General features: G+C 42.3%; 3 protein-coding genes across 11 annotated transcripts; 2 read left to right on the top strand and 1 right to left on the bottom strand.

The window, feature by feature from the left end:
* Positions 1-843: 843 nt before the first annotated feature.
* On the top strand, positions 844-4,650 carry LOC106568929 (stress-associated endoplasmic reticulum protein 1). The gene is made up of 3 exons (XM_014139766.2): positions 844-1,121; positions 1,683-1,758; positions 3,545-4,650. The coding sequence occupies exons 1-3, from the start codon at positions 1,038-1,040 to the stop codon at positions 3,583-3,585; spliced, it is 201 nt and encodes a 66-aa protein (XP_013995241.1). The 5' UTR covers positions 844-1,037; the 3' UTR covers positions 3,586-4,650.
* Positions 4,651-5,672: 1,022 nt separating this feature from the next.
* Positions 5,673-17,012, top strand: LOC106568933 (choline-phosphate cytidylyltransferase A). Of its 6 annotated transcripts, none has more exons than XM_045693934.1 (9): positions 5,673-5,691; positions 11,646-11,766; positions 11,912-12,011; positions 12,853-12,969; positions 13,132-13,283; positions 14,832-14,910; positions 15,018-15,160; positions 15,373-15,561; positions 15,783-17,012. In XM_045693934.1, the coding sequence occupies exons 2-9, from the start codon at positions 11,653-11,655 to the stop codon at positions 15,984-15,986; spliced, it is 1,098 nt and encodes a 365-aa protein (XP_045549890.1). In that variant the 5' UTR covers positions 5,673-5,691; positions 11,646-11,652; the 3' UTR covers positions 15,987-17,012. The 6 variants fall into 6 exon arrangements, with proteins under 6 accessions (XP_045549890.1, XP_013995251.2, XP_013995252.2 ...); XM_014139776.2 differs by lacking the exon at positions 5,673-5,691 and adding an exon at positions 6,237-6,708; XM_014139777.2 differs by lacking the exon at positions 5,673-5,691 and adding an exon at positions 10,452-11,003.
* Positions 17,013-18,165: 1,153 nt separating this feature from the next.
* On the bottom strand, positions 18,166-26,966 carry LOC106568931 (AP-2 complex subunit mu-A). Of its 4 annotated transcripts, none has more exons than XM_014139771.2 (13): positions 26,857-26,966; positions 24,346-24,467; positions 21,340-21,605; positions 21,148-21,230; positions 21,010-21,015; positions 20,751-20,886; positions 20,465-20,609; positions 19,983-20,003; positions 19,369-19,494; positions 19,072-19,207; positions 18,729-18,826; positions 18,529-18,640; positions 18,166-18,426 (listed from the first exon to the last, which is right to left on the bottom strand). In XM_014139771.2, the coding sequence occupies exons 2-13, from the start codon at positions 24,417-24,419 to the stop codon at positions 18,292-18,294; spliced, it is 1,338 nt and encodes a 445-aa protein (XP_013995246.1). In that variant the 5' UTR covers positions 24,420-24,467; positions 26,857-26,966; the 3' UTR covers positions 18,166-18,291. The 4 variants fall into 4 exon arrangements, with proteins under 4 accessions (XP_013995246.1, XP_013995244.1, XP_013995245.1 ...); XM_014139769.2 differs by lacking the exon at positions 26,857-26,966 and adding an exon at positions 25,466-25,603; XM_014139770.2 differs by lacking the exon at positions 26,857-26,966 and adding an exon at positions 25,466-25,596 and having other exon boundaries at positions 24,346-24,508.
* Positions 26,967-27,383: the final 417 nt, after the last annotated feature.

Genomic DNA, 27,383 nt, shown 5'->3' with positions numbered 1-27,383 from the left:
TAACAAGTATCCTACTTCAGGTTCAATTTATAAACAATTTGGACCAATGAGAACTTGCCATGTAGCTATGAGTCCCGGACTGAAATTCACTGTAAGAATATTTTGAATATTAAGAATATTTTGAGGATAAAATATTCTTACAGTGTGGACAAATTCTGGGATATTTTATTTCAGCTCATGAGACATGGGACCAACACTTTATATTTTTGTTCAGTATATTTGTAAATTCTGATCATTGTTGGTTTGGGGATCATTAACCTACCTTACATTCCACCCTATACAAGAATAAAGACAGTACTGAAATCTGAATCTGAAATTAAAATTTAATTGTCAATGCATTGCTCAAATGAACAGCCAACCTGGTTTCAAAAAACAGATAAAGCAACACCCCAAGGCACGATACCTCTCCCCTATTTGACCTAGATAGTTTGTGTGTATGTATTGGTATTGATATGTAGGCTATGTGTGCCTTATTTTTTTAGTTCATGTAGTTCTGTCCTTGAGTTGTTCTTCTCTATTAATGTTCTTTATTATGTAATGTTTTATGTGTCCCCAGAAAGAGTAGCTGCTGCTTTTGCAACAGCTAATGCGGATCCTAATAAAATACCAAATACCATCCAAGTCAAGTGCATTAGGTTTGCTTTTACTACATCAAAGTCGAAATAGCTGATGCACTAGGATTGTGGACCTGGTCAAGGAAATAGGAATTATACATAAACACACGGACCGAAACTGCACTAGCAAAGGCAGTATTGTAAATGCTACTGTGGAATGATCGAAGTGGGAAGAACTATATTGCCACACAGTGGGCGGCGGAAAGATATACCAAATAAACATTGCAAGTTCGAAATGTGGTCTTCCTGTGTGGGCGGGGTTAAGATTTGTATACGTAGACATTTGCACTGCTATTATTCTTCCTTTTGAAAAAGTGGCTACTGTAGACAAGAGCCAGTAGTACATAAGTGAGACATATTAACCATATCACTCACATTCCTGACTTTTTGTAAAAAATAATTAATAACCTACTTATTTGGAAGATGGTCGCCAAACAGAGGATTCGTATGGCCAACGAAAAACACAGCAAGAATATCACGCAAAGAGGCAACGTATCCAAATCCACGGTAACATTTTTTTTAAACTATTTTTATTTCGGTTTGCGAACGAGTTAAGGAATATGTTAACGCTACGTAAGTTAGTCAAAGGCAAACGCTTAATTGTCTGATTGTTTGCTAGCTTTTTATTTTTATATTCACATATATCAATGTTTCTAGCCCAGGTGCCAACAGCTCATGCCGTCAATCTTTGGTCAGCTGTAACGTTAATAGTATCCATGAAAGTACATTTTACATCATGCCAAGTTGAGTTACATTTTTATTTAAACCGCTGTATGTTTCTGATTACGGCTTTTAGAGGTATACATGTTTGACCAATATGATACAGTAGAATGACTGCACTCTGATTGCAGTCAAATTCCAGTTTAACAGCAGTATGCTGCAAATATATTTTTTTAATACAGTAATTTTGTAGTGTAACAGCAGTTACAGTGCAGTATAACTGCAGTTACTACGTCCAAAATACCACAGTCGACTGCAGTTACTGCGGTTTTGATGCAGTTTCAAAACTTTTTTGTAATGATTACTTTTGACATGATAGCATGACGTGTACTGTATTTGGTTCCACAGAGAAACCCTCAGGATGATAAGGTAGCCGTGGGACCCTGGCTGTTGGCGCTCTTCATCTTTGTTGTGTGTGGATCAGGTGAGTTGTGCTGACTTTTACTAATTTGCCAGTGACAATGACCAGCTCTGAAATTGATCCCCATATTCTCCCCCTGTCCCACATTTCAAGCAAAACATTTTAGTGGCTCCCCCCTCTTGACAGCGGAGAGGAATTTGGGGTGTAGAGAAAATGTTGAAGTTTTAAATAATCTATGCTGCAATTCTACACATTTTGCCATAGGGTGGAGAGATGTTTTCAGTTTTTAATATGATATCTGAGTGAGACTGACATAACAAAATCAATGAGGACCTGCCGGTAATTCGACCATGATAACAAGTATAGATAGCTGGCTCAACTAACTTGGCAATCTAAAAAAAAAAAAATGGAGCTGACATGGGCTAATTGACTGACTTATCAGTGACTGACTTAACAAGAGAGAAACTGCTGATGCACAACCAAATTTTGAAATTGCACCGTGGGCCGCCATTTGCCCATCCCATGTCCTAGACACATTTGTTGATCTGAAAGGATTGGATGGGTGTATCCAACATTTTACTGAGCTTGTCATAAGGCCAGATGAAACCCTATTGCTTACCTATCTGATCCTTGTAGTCCCCAAACCTTTATGAGATTAGATCACTTCCTGAGTCAAAATGAAGGCAGAGATCTACCACTCATTTATTTATTTCTTTTTTAATTTTTTTTAAACATGACTTAAAAAACATAAGCCTATGCAACATTAACCTATTAAAAACAGTTATGTAGCAATGAGGTTGTTGGAGGCTATATGCCCAATACATTATTGGCTATGCTTGAATTGTTCTTCTCAAACCATTTTAAAAATTGTATTTCAACATGAGGTACAGGATCATAATTTGTTGTATTACTTGTGAGGTACAGCTGAGTGTGCATAAATTGAAATAATGTGCCTTCTTTATTTTACTGGACTGATTGTGCCAGCATCTGATGGTCAGTCTCAGCGGAGGGAGACCATCAGAGGGCCCGCTTCTCACTGTCGGACCACCCTCAGCTCTGCCCCCTCCGCTAAGAGTAAGACTGACCAAAAAGGTGACGCCATCTTCGAGCTGATGGCGAAACCTGAGTCTAAAAACAGATTTCATAACTTTATCGTAGTATTTAGTTTTTGCAGTATTTAAACCAAGCAGTGGTCCATTGAGGGGTTTGTTAGTCTCTTATAACAGCCTTAGGGTTTTGTCAGCCTTTTTACACACCTTTTTGTCACTGTTTGCCTTTAACAGGCAATATCAACGTGCTTGTTGCCCACCTCAGCTAATATTGGGGAAGGACACAAGTTTTGATAAGTGTTCTAGGACCTCCGCCAGCTAACTGTTGGAGACTGTTTCTTCTTTATCCAGGGTCAGATAATCTGTTTGTACTGTTTCTGTGTGGTCTGGTTTGACATTTTGCTTTACTACCTCCCACTGTTTGTCCCAATCCAAGCTTTTAGTAGTCAGTGGGTTTGGCAACACTTTCAGAGATTCCATCAGAACATAATTGAGCAGTTACATTAGTCACCTTGGAAATCAAAATGAATACCTTGCAGGAAAGGAGGAATATAGTCACACTGGCGAGTTAGAAGAAAATGGGTAAAGTAGATCATTCCGGTGGAACATTCTGGTCAGTTCCCAGCTGTGTTCTGAGCTTCAATGACGACTGCTGTAATAGGTTTTAATTACCGATGAAAACGCTTTTTTTCCAGGTCAGGGTTTTCCAGTGTCATTCAAGTGATTATTTGACTCGCCAAGTTTCTTTGTCCATGAACTCCAGTGATTTATTTTCTTAACATTTGAATTTCTCTCCACAGCTATCTTCCAGATCATTCAGAGCATTCGGATGGGCATGTAGGATGACATGTCCAACCCATCCATTCCACTCAGTATCTGGCCAACCAAGAAACACCTCTGTCTCTGCTCTATGACATCCCATTATCCTTCACTCAACATTCTCAGTCTTCTTAAGCTGCACAAAGCTAGGCCAAGGAGGATGAGCCACTATCTTGCACTTTTTGTGACTTTTTGTTCTTAATTTGTCTTATTTTATTTGGCCTTTTCTATATTATTTGTCTTGCTGGTTACTTTTGGCAAGCTCTATCAAGTCATTCCTTCCTTGTGCCTTAAATGATAAAGGTGAACACTTTACAGCACAAAAAAGCCATAAGCTGCATTCCAGTAGTGGGTTTTCTGAAATAATAAGGTAATGTGTTCTGTCAATCTCAGGCAAGTTGGCCATCTTGTGGAATCATGAGCTTTATTTCTGTTTTCGGTTGTCCTTTTTGGAAGTCTTATTTGCCACCACTTCGTTATAATTTTTGTGTAATATGAACTATTCAATTTCCACTTTAATTTAGTATATTGAAAGAACGGTTACGTTTGCTTTGAAAATGTTCAGTTTTGGTAGTACGACCAAATGCCTTGGTTGGACTGGGAAGAAGTTCAGCAACACAAGTCTAAGCACAAGATATGAAGCCGGATATAATTCTCATGGCAAGAGAACTCAATAGTAGAAACTAGTGGTACGTAATGATAATAAGCAGTCCTATTTTTTTGCATCTTCAGATTGCGGTCTAGTCCTCATCTACTTTATCTCAATTTTGTCTATTGATTTGCCCTGCCTTTTCTTGAGGCTTTGGTATTGTCATCTGGTCCACAGTTAGTTGAATATGGATCAGCAAAAGTAAGATGAGGTCATCTTCATACTTAGATAGTTGATCTGACATTGTCCTGTCCTCAAGTTGACGGAAATGGTTCAAGGCTCACGCTTACTGGATAAAATTGAATTATCTTTGCTAAACCAGTGTTTTAGAAGTAAAGATTAAGGGTTGGATGTAAATGACCACCTGGTTGTTTGACTGCATAAAATATGCTGGCAATGTATGAGAGAAATGAATAAAAGATGATAATTGGTACATTATTTTGTGTGCATTTCTTATGTGTTATACTTATCACCCAGAATAAAAACTCACATATTTGCATGTGTGTAGTATACTAGCTAGTGTAGTGTCCTGAAAATGTATTTGCCTGAGTAGAGAATAAACTATTTAGCCTCATCCACTGCCAGTTCGTTGCCGCTAATGATGTGTATAAACCCTGGATTGTTAATGCTATGTATTGGCCATATTGGCACTCTCCAGTAGGAGCAGTCCTCCAAAGGAATTAATGGAATTCTTACATCAATTAAATGTTTAAAAGCCACAATTAAATATATTAAACTATTTATTGGTCGTAGTGGGGACCATAACATTAGTAATCTATAAAAACTATACATTAAGATAACGGTTTTATATATATTTTTTGTTTAGCTCACATAATATAACTTTAAAATATGCATTAAGGTGTCTGTACATTAATAAATGCATTTCTATAGCTTTCAAAATATTGTTTTAAATGGTGGGGGAGTGCCAGGTCTAGTGTGTACATATAAATCATTGGTTGCTACATTGTGGTCCGTTTTCTACGCCGCTGAGGGAGAGTTCGTTTTTCATGGCCTGTTGTCCCGGGTGAGTGGAGTTTGGTATTTTAGACCATTATATTGGTCATTAAGCGAAATCTTCACCTAACTGGGCCATGCAAAACATGAAACATAAATCTGTATATAATGACGAGACGCTGATGTCTCCGCCCTAACATTGCGAGTCGTCCCAATGACAGAAAGAGAAGGGAGTTTTGCGTCCCAAGCTATACCTCAGTGGTCCCGATATGGCGAACGGAGTATGGGCACAGATAGAACAATGAGAGATATTTCACCGGATGTATAAATGTGAAGCATCCGCTTGGCGTTTCCACTCACTATCAAATGTGTTAGTCAGAGGAAGACCAGTGGCCGGCAGTGGGAGAAGATGGAACGAGATGAATTTTGGCCGACATTCTGCTAAATTGTCTCATCGATGAAACATGAACTCAATACAGTTTTCTGTTCCCAAAACTAGTATCTGTTACGAACAGAGGGACTGAGGTTTTGTATAATTTCCCCTATGCCAAAGTGTTAAAAAAGTGCGTTGTTTAGAAAGAGTGTAAAGGCAAATTGAGTTATTGCACACGCGCACTTCACAGAGTAGGCGTTAACTGACGGAAATATGCAAATGTTGGCTAGAACGCGCCAATCGGATCTCGCTAGCTCGTGCTTGGCTCTACCCACTATGACTAATATGTTCCAATTTGAAATGACCGGCTGTGGTCTAGCAACTCAAATTGTATTTGTCACATACGCCGAATACAACAGGTTACAGTGAAACGCTAACTTACAAGCCGTTAACCAACAATGCAGTTTTAAGAAAGAAAAGTGTTAAAGTATTTACTCAAATTAACTGAAGTAAATAAATAAATATTAGTTTAGTTGTAAAAATCTTTGGTATGGGTGCATGGAAAGGAGTTTTTGACACACCCACTAATCTGAGACCATTCTGGGACGCAGCTACCTATACTTGGGCGGGAAGGCAGGCGACAAGTTTAGGTCCAAAAAAAGCCCATGTAGTCATTGGGCTTATTTTTGCCAGGTTTTGGCGAGAGTAACATCTCGTTTCGCATCTTCCTCTCTGACTGAGGTGATTTTACCGGAAATGTCAGGCACCCTTTAATTATTACGTAATTTCCTGGAGACGTGTCCCGGTTGTTGTAGTTCCTGTGGAGTAATCTGTCATTCAGAGGACTGCATTAGTTAGCTAGAAATACTCTGTTGATAATCCATCTATTAGTCTACTCCCTAACCAATGCGCGTCCTCTTCCTATCGAGCTGGTGGCACAGTTCGAGACATTGGACTAACATTACCTGAGTGTTGGGTGCACTGTTCTAGCTAGCTAGTTAGTGAATTTTACGTTATTAACCAACAGTTAGCAAGCAACAGAGAGCAAACCAACTTGACAGTAACGTTAGTTAGCTATAAAAGATTTCCCTAGCACACTGTCTATGAGCTAGATAGCTTTCAGCAGTAACGTTAGCTACTTCTACACGGCAAATCCCAAGCATAGAACGGTAAGTACGTGAATGTCTTTTTAGTTATCTGTGTATGATGCCGCGTTCAAAATAACTGGGAACTTGGAAATCTCCGATTTTAGTGCGTTCAAGACAACTGGGAACTCGGGGGAAAAAACTCAGACTGGGAAAATTCGTTTAAACTGTCATCCAACGCGTAATTCCTAGTCGGGAACTCGGGCCTACTTTTTAGAACAGATTTCCGTCCTGAAGATCACTGACGTCATGATTCGCCGTTTTTTTCTCTTGATTTCCCAGTTGTCTTGAAAGCACCATGACGGTTGGGCCCGCACTCCCTCTTTTGCCCGTTCACGTTACGGGCAATAGAGCAGTGCCCCGCGCCTCAGCATAATCGAATCAGCCCACTGATTTAGTTTCCAGAGGGTTGTACTTGTCAGGTACAGCTGGTTACTTAACTGCATACTTTGTTGGCTTGTCAAATCTGAGTCAGAGAAGGAATCTGTCTGCATGGTGACTCATGGCAAACTAAGAGATGAACGACTGTTTGCTAAGACTGTACAGCTGCCCTATGAGGTCACTATCAGCGAAACTAAAGCTTCGTGTGAAAACCCCTAGCCACCTTTCTCTCTTGTACCACTGACAATCAATTGGTGTAGATCGGTGTGCCTTCCATGGGATCAGTTAGTGACTTACAAGCATTCTTTTCCAGTCTATAGACCAGAGACCATCTTCTAGCAAAGTGTGTGAGACAGATGAAGGTAACTGCCAAAATAAAGGGAACACTAACAGTTCCTTAATAATAGGGTGTTAAGCCACCAGAACGGCTTCAATGTGCCTTGGTATAGAGCAGTGGTCACCGACTTGTCGATCTCCAAGGTATTTCTAGTCGATCGCCAAACATTTCTGTAAAAAACCCAACGATGAAGCCTTGCGTTTCTATTTTTGTTTTATTAGTCTCAGGCTGTTGGTGGTAGGTGCAGCCAATTCAGCTGCCCTGCGTGCCGGGTAGGCAAGCTGTTGCCATTTCATGTCTGAAGGTACAAACTCTGCCTTCCCGGTGGTCCTGGAGAGGAAATCAAGTGCACTATGCTACCGCTGGCCAATCAGATTTCTCAGATGACGGAGTCTGCAGTAACGTAGCAGGCATAAAAGAAAGCTACGGCAAAATGGATACTGTGAGATTTCAAAACGTTTAAAACCATGACTAGAGCGAGAGAGAGACTGTCAACGAATACAGCAAAGAGCTGCTGCTTTTATGAGTGAGTTCATGTTTAAGTTCTTACTCAGCACTTGTCAACACTTTGTATTCAACACTTTTATAACCCCACTTTTATAATGTGAGTTCTTCCTATTTCCACTCAGCGCTACAACAAGCACTGCAGCAGTAATGAATGAGTAGGAACGTGTATTGATAGGCTTGCATTGTTATTATTAGCGTCTTGGGTCTCTTTTTATATTGAGGAATATTTCACTTTCTCTGTTCATAGGAGTAACAACATGAATTTGTGTATGAGGCAGAAATAATGCGGTGCGACTCAAGTTTCGCCATCATCTGGAAGACGGTGTCCCTTTTTGGTCAGTGTCAGTGGAGAAAAGGGAGAGTGGCGGGATGTTGAGAGACGGACCCTCAGTCTGCTGCTCTCTCTCTCTCTCCACTGAGACTGAACATCAGATGCAGGCACCATCAGCCCAGTAAAATAAAAAGCAAATTATTGAAATGTATGCTCACTCAGCTGTGCCTGACAAGTAATACAACAATGGATCTATTACCGGTGTGGTCATATAGCCTACCTCCAAAATGTGAAATATATATATATATATATTTTTAAATGTCCCGAACAACAATGCATTGGCAGGTCAATTCAAGTAAAGCAAGTATGCGGTGATAATGTATTGGGCCTATAGCTTACTGCACAAACCTCATTGCTACAGTACTGTTTTTAATAGGTTAATGTTGCATAGGCTTACATTTTATAAGTCATGTTAATAAAAAAATCAGAGCGGTAGATCTCGGCATGCATTTTGACTCAAAGTGATCTTGACTCAGAAAAGGTTGGTGACCACTAATATAGTTTACAAGTGCCTGTAACTCCATTGGAGGGATGCAACACCATTCTTCCATGAGAAATTACACAATTTGGTGTTTTGTTGATGGTGGTGCGACACGCTGCCTCCGGCACTGCTCCAGAATCTCCCACGAGTGTTCAATTGAGATCTGGTGACAGACACACACATTAACCCTCCCCTTAAAGTCACTGAGATCTCTTCTTCTAGTCATGGTAACAAAAACAATGGGCAACTGGGCATTTTTATACATTTTATACATGAAGCACCTGCTTTCAATATACTCAAACGTTTCCTTTATTTTGGCAGTTACACGTACAGAGAGTGACACACACACTTTGCTAGAAGATAATGGTCTGTGGACTGGAATAGAATAATACTAGTAGTCCAAAGTAACTGAATCTGTGGAAGACACACACGGGTAGAGTTATGGGAACATTGTGTTTAAGCCATTGCAGCTTGGCACCAGCTAACATTACAAATAGCCTATGACTTTTGCAAACTGCATCTGGGGATTTCAATCTAAAAGGATCCATGAGCATGTGAACTTCATAAGAGCATGTCAAATTGGGTGTCAAATGAAAGATGAGTCTCTTTAATTAAGGCATATTATATACATTGTTCAATAAGCCAGGGCTTTGATTCCTGGTATAACAGATTGAAAAGGGGTCTTAGAAAACATCTACCAGAAAAAGTCTTACGCGATACTAGAAATGCATCAAAACACAATCATGTTGAAGTAAAGACCCCTGCCCACTAATATCATCACATTTTGTTTGAGAAATTATTTGCTTTCTGTAAGTTTAAGAAACTTTGCCTTGTAATTTTGTTACTAAAAAACCCACACTGTATCTTTAAGATATTTTATAATTTCTCTCCCTCATGAGGAAGGATAATGAAAGTTCATAAAGTAACAAGTAAAGGTAGACCTTGCAATTAGTTTGTGTTTTTACTGATGTCAAGTTTGTTTATTAATTAGTAACGGAATTACTGCAATTTAATTGTCTACTATGGGAAATGATAGTCACAACCACAGTTGGTTCACCTTCTACTGTCCTCTCTTCCACTGGCATACTGTTATGTTCAGCTCACAACTGTTTTTCCTTTTCTCTTCCTCTGAATGTCGTCTGGTGATCGAAGCAAACCTGAACAGTCTGGACTCTCTCTCTCTCTCTCTCTCTCTCTCTAGTTCAGTTAATGTCACTTCTCCCGGGCTCTTACTGACATCTACCATGACACCTACCCTCTTTCCATTTACTGTAACAATCATCCTCACCCACTGAGCACCGATCGACACCGGACCTCCATGGAAGTTGAAAAGTAGCTGAAATTTGCTCAGTCCGCCCTGACCGGGTCAAATCTGAACCGATCATAGACGTGTTTCACAAGTTTGGACAGTACGGTATATAACAGTAAAAAAAAATAGAGTACAGTATATCGGGAAGAGTATACTGTACTGAACATACTGTATCTACTATGCTGAACATATTTACTGTACTCCTACTCTACTGAGCTGTATTCTGTGCCCTAATGTATACTGAGCTATGCTGTGATGTCCAAACTTGTGATACATAGACATCTATGATTGGTTCAGATTTGGTCTGGTCGGTACCAACCAAATGTGATCTTGTTTGGAGGCGGAGCTCATTACAATGATAGCCAGTGTGTAGAATAATACCCAAATATGCAAAATAAGGATATTGCATATTTTTACCTTTTGTGTAGCTATGTAGGATAGTGATAGTCATATCCATAATAATGCATTTCTGTATAGTACAGATTAGGGACAAATGATGGAATTCCGTTACCAGATGTAAATCCATTTCAATTTACAAAATATTTGTCATGTCATAGCTGACACCCCATTTTTTTTTCTGCAGACAACTTTGAATCATCATTTGGAGCAGATATTTGGAAAACGTGGTTCCAGATTTTTTTCGCGGGATATTTTACCCGAATTGTTTTACCAAATTTTGCATCTGCACAGTTCTTCCAGTAAATATGTTTTTGTGAAATATTCTGTGTAAATCGTTCGAAGCAGTCCTTGTTAATACAGTTTTATGATTTGTTAAGCTTCGAAATCAATGGTTTTTGTTTGGCATGCATCTCAAAGTGAAAAATCGGAGTGAAAGCGTAGTTCCGGTACCATGGAATTGCCAGAATATCGCCCTTGATCAAATAGCTACTAATTTCAGACATGACATGCAAATGTAAATCTCTGAAACACTGTTGAACTGTGCCAGTTATCAAAGAAAGGTCGAGCCACAAAGGTATATAGCCTAATACATTCACACCAGCTACCTAATCCAGTAGTACTTTTTGACTAAAGAGTATTAGCCGACTGTCAAACTCTTTATTTTTTATTTTTTTAGCCCTCAATGTTATTGCGAAGGAATTTCCGGAATGAGGCGGGGCAAAGTTATTTCCTTAAAAGGCATTTCTTATTTAAACATAAATCCGAGCATTAAACCAGAACAGAGGCAAGTGTCGATTTGAAAGTTTGGGTGATTTTAAATCCAAGTGAATGTGTTCACCGAGAACATGCACAGGTTATTAGGTAACGGTACCATTCGACGCGTCAGACGCAGAAACCCACCACCTGACCTGCCTGCCTCCGGGTCGTGTTCGTGGATGGACGCTGCCCTGTGGCAAATAATTGAATGGAATTCACCAAAGTAATTCGATCTAGACTCGCTGCAGAGACAATTCTATCTCATCATTCGTAAGAAATAACCCTATGTGACCTTCAGTAGAGTCAAGATGACTTATTTGCACATCCTGGTACTGGTTAATGTTGTTCTTCCATGTAGACTCTCAAACAGAATGTGTTGTATCAAAACTGCATGTGATTACTTTTGCTCTCTAAGCAAGATGGTGGTTGGTGTGTGAACATGTGACTTTTGCCCTTTCAGCCCTTGGATGGAGGCCCACAGCTCAAGCCGGTCAAGCCTGTCCAGGAAGAGGAGGAGAGATGGATCCAAGGGAGAAGCTGAGGAGGTAGAGCGGCCAGGGAAAGTCCCAAGATCCACCGTGGTGAGTGAGGAAGAGGCTTTGTGGGATGTGTGTATGTGTGCAGACTTTGTTTATGGGGAGTTGCGATGTGTTGGGTAAGAGAGGCAAGTGAGTCATATGATTCGTATGAAGGAAAACCTCATTGTAATGTGTGTTCCTACACTAGGGTTTAAAAGATCCTGCCTCCTTTGCTGATGAGCTGGAGTCGGCTGAGAACACTCCATACCTGCGAGTCAGCATGGAGGAAGCCAAGAGGGGAACTCCATGTGAGTCGCGCGCACACACTCGCGGTCTTATATTCACTCTCACCCCAACTGTACCGTCCCGAAAATGTATAGAACAGGGGTATTCAACTCTTACCCCACGAGGTTGGGAGCCTGCTGGTTTCCTGTTCTCAGTGGTGTAAAGTATTCAAGTAGTACTTTTAAGTCGTTTTTTGGGGAATCTGTACTTTACTATTTTATATTTTTGACTACTTTCACTTCACTACATTCCTAAAGAAAATGATGTACTTTTTACTCCATACATTTTCCCTGACACCCAAAAGTACTTGTTACATTTTGAATGCTTAGCAGGACAGGAAAATATTCAAATTAACACACTTATCGAGAGAACATCCCTGGTCATCCCTACTGCCTCTGATCTGGCGGACTCACAAAACACATGCTTCGTTTGTAAATTATGTCTTGAGTCTTGGAGCGTGCTCCTGGCTATCCGTAAATAAATAAAAAATAAAATAAAAATGGTGCCATTTGGTTTGCTTATGTAAGGAATTAGAAAAAGTGTACTTTTACTTTTGATACTTAAGTATATTTGAGCAATGACATTTAATTTTGATACAAGTATATTTAAAATCAAATACTTTGACTTTTACTCAAGTAGGATTACACTGGGTGACTTTCACCTCTACTTGAGTCATTTTCTATTAAGGTACTTTTTCCTCCACTGTCTGTTCTGCTTGATAATTAATTGCACACACCTGGTCTCCCAGGTCTAAATCAGTCCCTGATTACAGGGGAACAATGAAAAAATGGCTTCAAGGTCCAGACTCAAGTTGAGTTTGAGGGGTATAGAATGTTGCACTAACATCCCTCCTTTCTCCCACAGTTCATAGGCCAGTGCGGGTCTATGCAGATGGAATCTTTGATGTCTTCCACTCAGGCCACGCCCGGGCCCTCATGCAGGCCAAGGGCCTCTTCCCCAACACATACCTCATCGTGGGCGGTGAGTGTCTCACTCTGGCTGTGTGCATGTCAACCTTTCCTCTTAACCAAATGGACAGACAGTGACATGTTAACTTTACATAGATGGTGCTTAATTAAGTACTAGGAGTAATTGTGTATTTGATTTCCCTGAACCTCCGTGCTTCTCTTCATCCCGTCTCAGTGTGTAGTGACGACCTGACGCACAAGTTCAAGGGTTTCACAGTGATGAACGAGGACGAGCGCTACGATGCAGTCAGCCACTGCCGCTACGTGGACGAGGTCGTCAGGAACGCGCCCTGGACGCTTACGCCTGAATTCCTCGCCAAGCACCGAGTGAGTGAGCACGAGAGGGGGAAATAAAGTTAGAGAGATGGGGGGGGTGGAAAGCAATGACATGCTGATTGGTCTGAGAGTATGTACACTGACCAAAAATATATTATGCAACAATTTCAATGATTTTACTGAGTTACAGTTCATATAAGTTCAAATGAAATGGGGCCTAAGGAATTTATCTATGGATTTCACATGACTGGAAATACAGATTATGTATCTGTTTGTCACAGATACATAAAAGGTAGGGGCGTGGATCAGAAAACCAGTCAGTGTCTGGTGTGGCCACCATTTGCCTCGTGCAGCGCGACATCAACTCTATGCATAGGAGATCAGGCTGGTGATTGTGGAATGTTGTCGTGGCCTGCAATGTTGATTGTGGCCTGCTGGATATTGGTGGTAACAGGAACATGCTGTCGTACACGTCGATCCAGAGCATCCCAAACATGCGCAATGGGTGACATGTCTTGAGTATGCAGGCCGAGGAAGAACTGGGACATTTTCAGCTTCCAGGAATTGTGTACAGCTCCTTGCGACATGGGGCCGTGCATTATCATGCTGAAACATGAGGTGATGGTGGTGGATGAATGGCACGGCAATGGGCCTCAGGATCTCGTCACGGTATCTCTGTGCATTCAAATTGCCATCGATGAAATGCAATTGTGTTCATTGTCCGCAGCTTATACCTGCACGTACCATAACCCCACCACCACACAACCCCACCACAACTCACCCACACAACACCATACACACTGTCTGCCAGGTACAATTGAAACCAGGATTCATCCGTGAAGAGCACACTTCTCCAACGTGCCAGTGGCCATTGAAGGTGAGCATTTGCCCACTGAAGTCGGTTTCGACACCAAACTACAGTCAGGTCAAGACCTTGGTGAGGACAACGAGCACGCAGATGAGCTTCTCTGAGACGGTTTCTGACCGTTTGTACAGGAATTCTTTGGTTGTGCAAACCCACAGTTTCATCAGCTGTCTGGGTGGCTCGTCTCAGACTATCCTGCAGGTGCAGAAGCTGGATGTGGAGGTCCTGGGCTGGCGTGGTTACACATGGTCGGTCTGCAGTTGAGGCCGGTTGGACATACTGCCAAATTCTCTAAAACAACATTGGAGGTGGGTTATGGTAGAGAAATTAACATTCAACTCCGGCCACATCTCTGGTGGACATTCCTGCAGTCAGCATGCCAGATGCACGCTCCCTCAACTTGAGACGTATGTGGCATTGTGACAAAACGGCACATTTTAGTGGCCTTTTGTCCCCAGCACAAGGTGCACCTGTGTAATGATCATGTTTAATCAGCTTCTTCATATGCCACACCAGTCAGGTGGATGGATTTTCTTGGCAAAGGCTCACTAACAGGGATGTAAACATTTGTGCACAAAATTTGAGAAGCTTTTAGTGCGTATGGAACATTTCTGAGCTCTTTTTATTTTAGCTCATGAAACATGGGACCAACACTTTAACTGTGGTTTATATTTTGTCTGTGTATATTTGTGTGTGATGTCATCCGTCTCTCATTCACCCCGATAACCCACCAGATCGACTTTGTTGCCCATGACGACATCCCATATACATCAGCAGGCCAGGATGACGTTTACAAGCACATCAAGGAGGCGGGTGGGTACCATGACAACCAGCAGGAATGACAAAATGAATGTCCTGGTACCCTGTGTCTGTCACGATGACCCCTCACCCTTTGCCCTTTTGACCCCTTGTGCCTACAGGCATGTTTGCGCCCACCCAGCGGACGGAGGGCATCTCCACCTCGGACATCATCACACGCATCGTCCGCGACTACGACGTGTACGTGAGACGCAACCTGCAACGCGGCTACACCGCAAAAGAGCTCAACGTCAGCTTCATAAATGTGCGTTAACACTTCATGTTGCTATCATTCTTATTAGTTGTGGTGATCATGTTATGACTCAAAAGTTGAGGTAGCCATCGGTCTATTTGTCAGAGGACAGTAGAAGCAGAATGAAAGCTGCTAAGACATTTTTACTAGTCTTAGTGCAGCCTTGCTCGCCAAGGTCTGGATTTGACACTGCACTGGTATGACACTGTGCCCCTGTCTTTCAGGAAAAGAAGTACCACCTGCAGGAGCGTGTGGACAAGGTGAAGAGGAAGGTGCGTGACGTGGAGGAGAAGAGTAAAGAGTTTGTGCAGAAGGTGGAGAACAAGAGCATCGACCTCATCCAGAAGTGGGAGGAGAAGTCCCGGGAGTTCATCGGCAACTTCCTGCAGATGTTCGGCCCCGAGGGAGCACTGGTGAGAACTTCTGTGTGGTGTAAAGTAGACTGGTGTATTTTGTGGCAATCCTAATTTCTGCTCTGGGCAATAATATAGTGAAGTGTGGTTTTCCATGGAAGATTTGTATCGTGCTATAGATCAGTATGCACGGCCTAACATGGATTTATTTGTTCTATAGCCTAAGAACAACCAATGAACTTGTAATGTTGACTGACACGCCACCTTCTCTTTCTCTGTAGAAGCACATGTTGAAGGAGGGCAGGGGCCGGATGCTGCAGGCCATCAGCCCAAGACAGAGTCCCAGCAGCAGTCCCACCCGTGAGCGCTCTCCCTCCCCAGTCTTCCGCATGCCCTTCTTAAACAAGGCCTTTGCCTCACCCCACCACAGTGCTGCACGGGGATACACCGTCAGTGAGTTTGATGACGAGTCTGACGAAGGTTAGGGCTCCCATTTCTCGCGTTTGTTAATCTCAGTCCATCGACAGTATCAGCGTTCAAGCCCCTCCGTCCAATTATCTGTATAGCCGTTGTCCCTCAGATCATTTTTTCAATTACTGGGGTCCATTTCATATGTACTGTACCACATCAGAGGGAGGTTAATGCACAATTCGTTTTTGACAGCTGATGTTGCATTTCTTACAGATATTATAAGTTTAGTGGGAAATTCAGTTGTGTCTTCTATAAGTTGAGGGGTGTTTGGTGCACTGTTGCATTCCTCCACAGATGATCTGAGAGTATGATATATAGTAACCATCAGTCCCTTGAGGATTCCCCCCCAGTGTTTGTTTGCTTCTGTGAGTGTGTAAACTGCTAGTTTGTGTAGGCATCTCAATGTCCTCCATCCATGGACTCAGCTTGACCTTTTTGCACATAATACTAATAGGTGGTCAGTCTTTGGACAGAGGTTGTCAAAGCGCCCAGCATTTAACTAGAGAACTGGATCCTGTTCAGTAGGGCTCAAGAGAACTTGTTTTCAGGATGTTTTAGCTGAAGCCAAACAATTGTGTGCAATAACGAGACCTCATTTTAAAAATGACTACATACGTAATACAATTTTATCCCTGTTATATCTCCCTCCTGTAGTTGGGATCACTAGATTTTGGCTGTTGACCCAACCCTTGCTAGTCTGTGGCAGCAAAGCAGGCTTTATTTCCTATATAATTGAAATATGGGATTTTAAGCATATTATTGTAACCATGTTGGATTGTCTATACAGTATAAGGGATGATATGATCCATTAAAATGCTGCTTCTCATTAGGGCATGGCTATATCTCTTGGTAGCAAGAATTGTCTATGTAAGAAGCCAGTACTAACCTTTCACAATCTGTCAGATACAAAATGTACCTGGCTTTAAGTACATTGTTTTAAACATTTTACTGTTTGGGTTGAGTTTGTTTAGCTCCTGAATGTGCAGGCATGAGATACCAGGGAACATGTCAATGGAATTAAAAAAAAACTTCAACCATAACCTTGTGGAATTTGTCAAATCCATGGATGATTTTAATCCTAAATCCTGTTTCTTCTCAAATCGAACAGTAATCGCCGCCAGGTTGTCAACAAGGCGGCATGGTGCAGAAAGTATGCAAACATTTCCTTGAAGACAGATGCAGCACTTATATCAAGAGTAAACTAAATTTTTACATAGGGTACAGGTTTCTCATAAGTCTTCCCTGTGGCTCAGTTGGTAGAGCATGGTGTTTGCAATGCCAGGGTTGTGGGTTCGATTCCCACGGGGTGCCAGTACAAAAAAAAACCTGCATGTATTCACTACTAAGTCGCTCTGGATAAGAGCGTCTGCTCAATGACTCAAATGTAAATAAGTCATTACTCGACATACGTCACTTTGAACGGGGCACCCGGTGCTAACTCAGCCACCCCGGGCCAGCTTAATCAGATCCCCTGATGGCTGCATTGCAGACATGCTAGATAGGTGTTTATAGCAATCTGATCCCCAACTGCGCATTACATGGCATAACCTTTGAGGCAATGCAACGACTACAATGTAGCCTGGAACACAACCAATCCTTCACTAGCACACGTTCATGTACATTGCAACCCAACAGAGAAAGTGCGTGTACAAATCCCAAGTAGTCAAGTGAAAACAAAGACGAGAGGTGGTGCTCGTTTCATTATCAAATTTTACAAACAAGGAGCCAGTCAAGGCAATGCAACCTCAAGGGCAGGTCAGAGCTAAGCCACTTGTGGTCAGGATGAGTCCCACTCACCGAAAAACAAACCGCCACAGTGAATTCTCAAACTCACATGCAATCAGAGCAATTCAAAAGGGGAGAAAGGAACTAATTAGCTAAAAGAAGATGGACCCAAAAAGCCATTTAGAAAAACATCAAGGGGTCACTTCAAAGACCCTATAATAGAAACTGCACACTGGACTGTAACACTGATTTTCACATTGCGTATATTTTGGGATGTGAGCACTCAGTCGGACCTGGTGAAGATCTGTTTCAGAGCAATACGTTGTCAGTGAATTGGGAGCATAGACAGTGTGCAGACCTTTCCGTTCAAAGTATTATTTGAGCCCGGCACCTGAGTATGACCACAAACTGTCTTTTCACCAGTTAAAAATTATACTAAAAGAGATGCGACAACGTTTGGCATATCTGTGCGTTATAAAAACATTTTTTATTCATCCCCAACATTGAGTAAAGGATAAGGGGAGAGATTGAGATGGCAGGAAGAGGGACAGGGAGATTGCTTGGTATACCTCGCCTCAGGTTCGCTCTCTAACATTAGCAGCGAGTCTCGTAGATGCCACTTTGGCCAATGTAGCGCACCCATTTGACAACATCATGGTCACTGTAGTTCAGCTTGGACTCAAACACCTTCAAGTAACGCACCTTCAGCCCAGAGGGGGCAAATGGAACCTGAGGGGGTACAAAGATATCCAGGTTAGGAGTTGTATGCAACTGCATTTTAATACAGTAAGCTGAAAGGCTCATTATCATTGTGTGTGACTGCAGCCATACCTCAAAGTTCATGGAGATGGGAGGACGCGCCCACTTCTTCTTATCGTTGGTGGGCAGCAGCTCGATTTCAGCACTGATCTGAGACTCCTTCATCCCAGCCATGCGCTTAATCCTACATGCAGGAAACAAACATTCAACATCGAGAAGTGCCATTCAAAATTACAGGGGGTACCGTGATAGAGATGGTTGACATAACTCACTTCCATACGATGGCGTTCTCGCTGGCCTTGTACTTGGCCTTACCCTTCATGCAGATCACCTGGACACCGCTGGTGTTGAGCGGCGTGGGAATGCGCACCTGGAGCAACGGTAAACAAGTCATAACATGATAAAGTCTCATGCAGCAGACTAAACGTGAACTTGTAAGAACAACAACTGCAATTAACAGACCGAGCATAAACAAAGGGTTATGATACAAAACATACCAACTTCAAAAAGAGTACAATTTACCCCAAGATCGCATGAAAGACCAGTTTCAAACAAACAAACTGACAGAACACCACAATCTAAAAAAATAAAATAAAAACGAGGCTGAATAACTACCTCAATTTTCTGGGCCAGTAGCGAGGGTTTGAAGTTGGACTTGATGACCACTTTGACCTCCAGCTTGGTGCGGCCCACCTCCCGGACCAGCGGAATGACTCGGAAAGGTAGGATGATGTCTTTAGTGGTTCGGTATCTAGACGCAGGGGTACAACCATGTCAAACGGACACACGCGAGGGGGGATGGCTCAAAATCATTAGACACAACGCACACAGACAAAGCGAGAGGACTTACAAACATGCGAGCCCATGCACAGGGTCAATATAGGTTTGAAGTTTAGCCTGTGACACACTTACCTCATGAGCTCATACTCTCCATCGGGGGGGATGAAGCTGATGCTGCGCTCAGAGTCAAACTTACTGAGACGCACACACTGGTTGAACGTACAGTCGTCGATGGCTATGGACTGCTTACCACTGGTACTACAGGAGCAGAGGGAGAAGAGAGTTGAACGGCTATCCGCGTACACACACACCCGGTCATACTGACACATCCAAACAAACCAAACCAGTCATTTAAACACACTGTTCTACATGCCCCACATCCTAATACAACACCACAGAAACACAATACGTACACAAAAAAGGGACACCGTGGCTACCACAACACAGCAACCCTGTGGACGCTAACCATTTCCATCACTGTCAAAGACTGGGTCCGGGTTAAGGGTCAAGCGGGTAAACTAACAACACTCAGTAATGACTAAGAAATAAACAACCAATTGGGCAGTCCACTAAAGATTTGAGGAGGCAAGTCAGATTTGTATCAATTGGCACAAAGCACAAATTAATATAGTAATTCCAGTAAATATTGGATTCTCCTCAAATGCTTAATAAAGCAGTCACCATAAATGGCACGATAGCCAAGACAGCGGGACATATGGAGGTAAGGCCAGACATCAATACAGTACCTTCCTCCTCCCCCTAAATCACTGAGGTACAGCACAGAAAGAGAGAGAGAGAGAGAGAGAGAGGAGACACATCGAAAGGAAAACAAGTTGTAAGCCTTAAGCAAAGCTCTAAATTTAAGTCTTAGTCCAGGGACTGACAGTTAGGGCAGTAAACTGTCTGGGGATTATTTATTTTTTTAATTCTACTGTTCACAGAAGGTTAAGTCAGAATCAACACAATTGCCCATCAGTCTGAAATGTCCAAGTTGAAAATCAATACAAGACATCCATTCTTTATCCAATTCTGCAGCACAAGTCTTATATTTAGCCCCACCCCTTTAATGTCAAGCTCCGTCCAGGGTTGGAGTGAATTGCTTTTCAACTCAGAAACTAAAGCAAAATTCTAATTCTCCTCATGAAATGTGAAATTTCAGTATACTTCCTGAAACTAAATGGAATCGACCCCCAACCCTGGCTCTGTCCAAACAGCCACTCTTACTCACCTCTTTCCTGCCTCATTAGTGACCCCGCCTTTACCAGCCTTATCAATTACAATTTTGTCGTTCATGCCAAATTTGCACTCTGGCATTCCGCTCAGGTAGCTCTTCATTACCACACGGCCGGACACGTGGGCGCTCAGGACCTGACCTGGATGGGGTAAAATTGAAAGGGTCAATCACTAGGAAACAACATTACTCCTACAACTCCCCTAGTTACTTTCCCTCTTAGCATATTCAACAGGACAACTGTTTAGGCCGTTAACGTTCAAGCGTTATGACCATCATTCACCTTGAGGCGACATGAGCAGGTTGACACTCTCCAGCACATCCAAGAAGAGCTCATTGCGTCGATACTTGATGCCCTCGCGACGCCAGCCAATCTGCCCGGTCACCTGACTAGTGATCTGAGACTGCTCTTCCTTTGTCTGGAAAAGGAGAGAGAGAAAGATCAACAGGATATCAAGTGGAAAAAAAACAGTGTATGGTTGCAACCAGGCCTAATGTCCCAAACAAATGAACAGCCCGAACCAAATGAGGCTCATCATTACCTGATGCTGCATCCAGCCGTGTCCACAATCCCAGAGAAAGAAAAAGAAGAGAGTCAAAAAACAGATGGCCCACAGTTCTGCTAAAGAGCCCATCGCAGAGCGTTACGGCAGTGACACGGAGATACTCGTCATCCTCACCTGGCCCTTGATGCCCTGCTGAGTGATGAAGGTCTTCAGTGCTCCCGTCTCAGAGTTCTGGGGATACCCGAAATCCAGGATCTCTGCACAAAACAAAGAAATCAAATAATGAAGAGGGTAAGAGAGGAACCAAACAGGAAAAATAGATATCAAAATGGCATAAGAGTGAGAAATTTGGTCAGCTGCAGTTACCATCGAGCAGCTCGTAGATCAGCACAAAGTTGTTCTTGATGTTCTCCTCGCTGATCTTGCCAAAGTAGGAAGCCATGACATCGCACATCTTGTAGAGGAACTCAAACACCATGGCGGCGTTGACGTTCTGCTTGGTAACCGCTGCCAGCCAGATGTTGGAACGCTTGACATGGAAGAAGCTGGTACGTGCAATGTTGGTTACTGGAGAGCGCACCTGCTGCCGGGCGTGGATCACGTTCACACGGAACGCGTCCACCGCGTTGCGCCTGAGAAAAGGTAGAGCAAGCAGTGATGCCAATTTAGCAATTTTGTTGCTAGATTTAGCAACTTTTCAGACCACCCTGGCAACTTTGTTTTCAAGCGGCACCTAGCAACAAATGTTGCTACTTTTAAACATGTATTTGGAACTTTTAGCAACTTTTGAAAAGTGACTCAAACGCTAAAATGCACACATTTTCCCTCTAAATGACACAAAAACGACTTTGTCACAACACACGTGCCTGGCTGCAAAAGTGCATTGTGAGTGACGTCACCAGCAGGCGCTCAGCTCGTACACAGGCAGCAGCAATTTCAGCAAATTGCAAATCATTGTTGGCTGACTGCAGCAGCAGTAGTACGGGTTTGACGAGCCAAACCCAATGAATATAGTTGGTCACGACTGTTTGATCTTGAACAGACAACATCAATCAACATGTCTCAATCAAAATTGTACAGCCAGAAGTACAGAAAAGAGTGGGAGTCTGTACCTGAACAAATGTCAAAATCATATTTTTTTGCCGAGATGGCCAGTCAATTTGAGTAAGATTATTGTGAATTCTACGAAATGACGCAGTTTTACGTTACCACGCAATGACATCACAACGTCATTTAGCAACTTTTAGCAAGAAATCAACCTGCCTCTAGCAACTTACCCTGAACATTTGTTGGCAACACAGAGCAAGGAAGAGAAGGAGTACTTTCATGTTATGAGTAAATGGAAGAGGATGTACCTCCATCTGCAGTTGATCACAACAAAAGCAAACTCATAATACGCTCTTGGTTAATAGTACACACACATCAGTAGTGTGTATAAATTACAACTGTCTCCCTGGGACTTTCAGAGGGATAGTCAACTGTCAAGCATTTGTCAACTACACTACCTACCATATAATTTTTTCCAGACCTACTTGACATTCAAGTTCCTGGTAGAATATAAAAGACTATTGCCCCCCCCCCAAAAGTAACCCTCCGAACATCGTAATAGTACGCTTTGCTGAGGACAGCACATATTCACTTGTCTGAGAACTGGGAAGATGACTGAATCTCCCAAACTGACTTGACCATTCTGGCACTGATAGAGCAATATTTTACTTAGAGGGTGAAGATTAGTGGGAAGGTTAGAGTGCTTTAGAGATCTGGTGTGGATGTATAAATAACTCAAGGGTTTACTACAGATGAGAAAGCATGTCCAGACAAGACTGCAGAGTCCCAATCAGTGATGTTCAAGATTCAGGAATACATTCCCAGGTGCAGGGTCCACAACTTCTGTGAGCTTGACAGTGAAACTGACATTGACCATAAAGCTACTGCCTAGTAGTTTATCATACCTTTATTCATTTGAAACCAGGACAGATTCTGGGAACCAGTTCCCAGAAATTCAAATCTCTGGAACCAATTTCAGATGAGGGACTCTGCAGACCCAGACTCAGCACTAGCCAGCCTCTCCCCATGAGAGTGGACAGAGAGAGATGGAGGTATGGACTGAAGGGACACTTGTACCATATATGATCATTTAACAGGGTCTGTCCATCTGTTTTTTCAGAAAGCAATGTCCAGTAAGGAGGGAAGAGATACTAGTGGGTAAGGGGAGGACAGTAGATGCACCTCAGAGGCATTGGTTGTTGGCAGTAATTGAGTTTGTGTTCTTTGGTCACTGATATGTCAGGTGACATGACGAAAGGGTCATCAGGTAGTTGCTGTGGGCCAGAGGACATGCATCGGGAGTCACTGATTGGTTGCCATGGGTCAGGGGACATGCTTGATAGGCTGGTGCATCGCTTACCTATTTCTACAGTGGCCAAGATGGAGGAAAATGGCAGAAGGATAAAGAGGGATGATATAAAGGAGAGGAAAGAGACAAAAATGTACACAGACATTTGTGCATGTACACAGATTGAGTAACATGGTGTTTAAAAAGGCCATACCACTGTAGTAAACTGCCAAATGCAGTCTAAATTAGTTAAATTAATTACTTTTTCCACCAATAGTGGTTGAATTTAAGAGAGAGTGGAGTCTAATCTAAGGCAACTTGAATGCGTCAACAAATCTTGTATCTGGAAAATCTTGGCATTATTTTGCAGTGCCAAGCAAGATCAACCCTAGATGTAGTGGTGGAGTTAGATAGCTGGGTGAGAAAATCTAATCAAAATGTTCAAATATGCTTCCTAAACTGACAGTGAAATGCTTACTTACAGGCCCTTCCCAACAACGGAGGGGGAAAAAAATGGAAATGATTGAAAAATAATGACACCAGGAATAAATTCACAACGACTAACGATAACTTTTTTAAATACACGGGGTACCAGTACCAAGTCGATGTGCATGGGTACGAGGCAATTGAGATACAGTATGTACATATAGGTAGGGGTAAAGTGACTAGGCAACAGTATAGATAAACAGTAACAGCAGCGTATGTGATGAGTCAAAAGAGTTGATGCATTGGCTACTGCAGAAATCTTGCATTGTCTAAGACCTGATACAAGAGCCATTATCCCCTATTTGACTATAGCCTAGCTATTAGCGCAGTTCTTTTGTTCGGTGGGTGCACTGTGCTAATGACCCAATGAGTACATGACCTAAGTAGTAAGTTCAATGCCTACGTAGTTAAATTGAACCCCTAACAGATTCATCTCCCCAACTTACTTCAGGCCAACCAGGTGGACACCACTTCCCATCTCCCTCTGCCCTTATGACGGCATTGTAACAGAACCTCCTTAACTCCCCAAAACCAATTACCACTTCACTTACCCTATATCATCGCGGTAGACTCGGGAGATAAGGACCTCCCCTTTGTGGTTGTAAATGAACAGTCCTCCGATCATCTTGGCTGTTCCTTAGTCCAAACTGGCCATGGTGAAAACGAACTCCGTCTGATTGAGAGGGTGATATTACATTTCACCGGGTCAAATTCCTGGTACATGTATTTGGAGAATAAAGATGATTCTGAATTACCCAGATATCAAGGGTGTTTTCAGCAGAGTATCCCATTACTCCCCCACAGTGGTGAATACGTCAGTCACTATGGTGATGTACACACACACACAAATCCTAATGTAGGATTCATGCTGTGTAGGTTAGATGTATAATGGTAAATATTAAAACTAGTCAATGTTACAAAACTCCAGTAGTAGCTAGCTATGACTATGGGAGTGGTTTCAGGTTCATATGGATGGTTGCTGGTATTGGGAAAAGGAATAGACACATTTCCTGATTATGCAAAGTGTGGGCCAAATAATGTATTATTCATTTGTTATAGTTTATAATATGATGAGGCGTATGAATACTATGAAATGAAAGACATGCCTGGAATTCTAGCTGTGTGTGACTTCCTGTTACTGTTACAGTACTACCGTAGAACAGAAAGCAAGACAGTTTCCCCCATTCCAGCACAACATGGCTTTACTTATTAACTGGACACACACGTAGCTGGATTAGCAAATTAATTTCCCATCCACGAAAGGAGAATGTTGTTGGTGTTCGCTGACATGGTGTGCATGAAATCACTAAGCGGTTTAATTGCTATTTTATTGCCCCAAGATGTCTGCCTGCCTGACCGGAAAAGATAGCTAACCATCTCGACAAGTTCATACATTGTTGATATTCTCCTTAGCTAACGTTAGTTACGCGTTCAGATTTAACTTTGGTGGCTTGGGAAAAATACGATGGGGATTTAACCAACTATTGAGCTGCAGAGCTAGGAAAACTACTTAGCAAGGTAGTTAGTTAACTAGCAAAATAGACAGAACCTAGCCAGCCTAACAATTGGCAAACTATTGCCTAGCTTGTATAAACGGTAACGTAAACTAGCTATACCGTTTTTACTTGTAAATATGCTGAGATTATATCTTCAATATAATTATCATCTTACCGGAGTCTTCTCTCACGCCTAGGTTCACACCTTTTTTTCTCAGAGATATTTCTGGGTCACACACACCAGGTAATTATGCTGCTCCCACTCATCTAAATCAGCTGACCACCGTCTAGGAACATACAGAGAAGGATCTGATAATAGCCCGGAAGTAAATCCGCACTTACAGCCATATTTAAACATGTTGCACATTGAATACATGGAGCAGGGAGGAAAAAACGCATTAAAACACGATTTAAATTAACTTTCGTTATGGCTGTGGTCGCAACCATTCAATTAATACGTCTCATGAAAGTGGGTCCCCATTGTCGTTTTTTCACAGGTCCAATTTTTCCCCATTTATGTCTCTTACAGCAACCATATTATTGGCAACCCTGGTGTGAAAGGGACGAATGACCGTAATGTGACGCTAAATATTTTGGTGTGTAACTTGGCATCCCATGTTAACTAAACTGAAATAAAAGATCCCAGAAATGTTCCATATGCCCAAAAAACGTATTTTGCTCAAATTTGCTTACTTCCCAGTTAGTGAGCATGTCTCATTTGCCACGATAATCGTTCCACTTGACAGGTGTGGCACATTAAGAAGCTGATGAAACAGCATGATCATTACACAGGTGCACCTTGTGCTGGGGACACAAAAAGGCTACTAGAATGTGCGTTTGTAACAACAAAATATCCCAAGTTTTGAGGGTGCATGCAATTGGCATGCTGACTGCAGGAATGTCAACTAGAGCTGTTGCCAGAAAAATGAATGTTTATTACTCTACCATAAGCAGCCTCCAATGTCGTTTCAGAGAATTTGGCAGTATGCCTAACCAGCCTCAACCACAGATCACGTGTAACCACGCCAGCTCATGACCTCAACATCTAGCTTCTTCACCTGCGGGATTGTCTGAGACCAGCTGATGAAACTGGGTTTGCACAACCTGTCAGAAACCGTCTCAGGAAAACTCATCTTCATGCTCGTCATCCTCACGAGGGTCTTGACCTGACTGCGGTTCGGCGTCGTAACCGACTTCAGTGGGCAAATGTTCACCTTCGATGGCCACTGGCACGCTGGAGAAGTGTGGTCTTCATGGATGAATCCTGGTTTCAACTGTACCGGGCAGATGGCAGACGTATGGCGTAGTGTGGGCGAGCGGTTTACTGACGTCAACGTTGTGAACAGAGTGCCCAATGGCGGGGGTTATGGTATGGGCAGACTTAAGCTACGACAACGAACACAACTGCATTTTAGCAATGACAATATGAATGCACAGAGATACTGTGACGAGAACCTAAGCCCCATTGTCGTGCCATTGATCCGCCGCCATCACCTCAACATAATGCATGGCTCTGTACACAATTCCTGGAAGCAGTCCCAGTTCTTCAATGGCCTGCATACTCACCAGACATGTCACCCATTCAGCATGTTTGGAATACTCTGAGACAGCCTGTTCCAGTTACCAATATCTAGCAACTTCGCACTGTGACAACATTTACACAGGCCACAATCAATACTTTATCAACTATGTGGAAATGTGTCGTGCTGTATGAGGCAAATTGAGGTCACACCAGATACTGACTAGTTCTTATACACGCCCCTACTTTTTTTCTTAAGGTATCTGTGACCAACAGATATTCCCAGTCATGTGAAATCCATAGATTATGGCCTAATGAATTTAATTCAACTGATTTTCGTCATACAATCTAAGTAAAATATTTGAAATGGTTGCATGTTACGTTTGTTTTTGTTCAGTGTACAATTTAAGAGTACTCTATAACGAAAAAAATAGAATCTGTGTGGTATGGGAGTGATGTGAGACTATATATCGTTCTTTCCTCTTCGGAGCGCACTGGTGTCATTTCGCTCGACCAAACCACAAGTACTTTCAAGTTTTGCACTTCGACTGGATCCCCCTCACCTACCGTACGA

This window comes from Salmo salar, chromosome ssa14 (genome assembly GCF_905237065.1).
Source record: "Salmo salar chromosome ssa14, Ssal_v3.1, whole genome shotgun sequence".
Classification (NCBI taxonomy): Eukaryota; Metazoa; Chordata; class Actinopteri; order Salmoniformes; family Salmonidae; genus Salmo; species Salmo salar.
The sequence above is the reverse complement of the archived record's forward strand: the minus strand, read 5'-3'. Positions and strand labels throughout refer to the sequence as shown.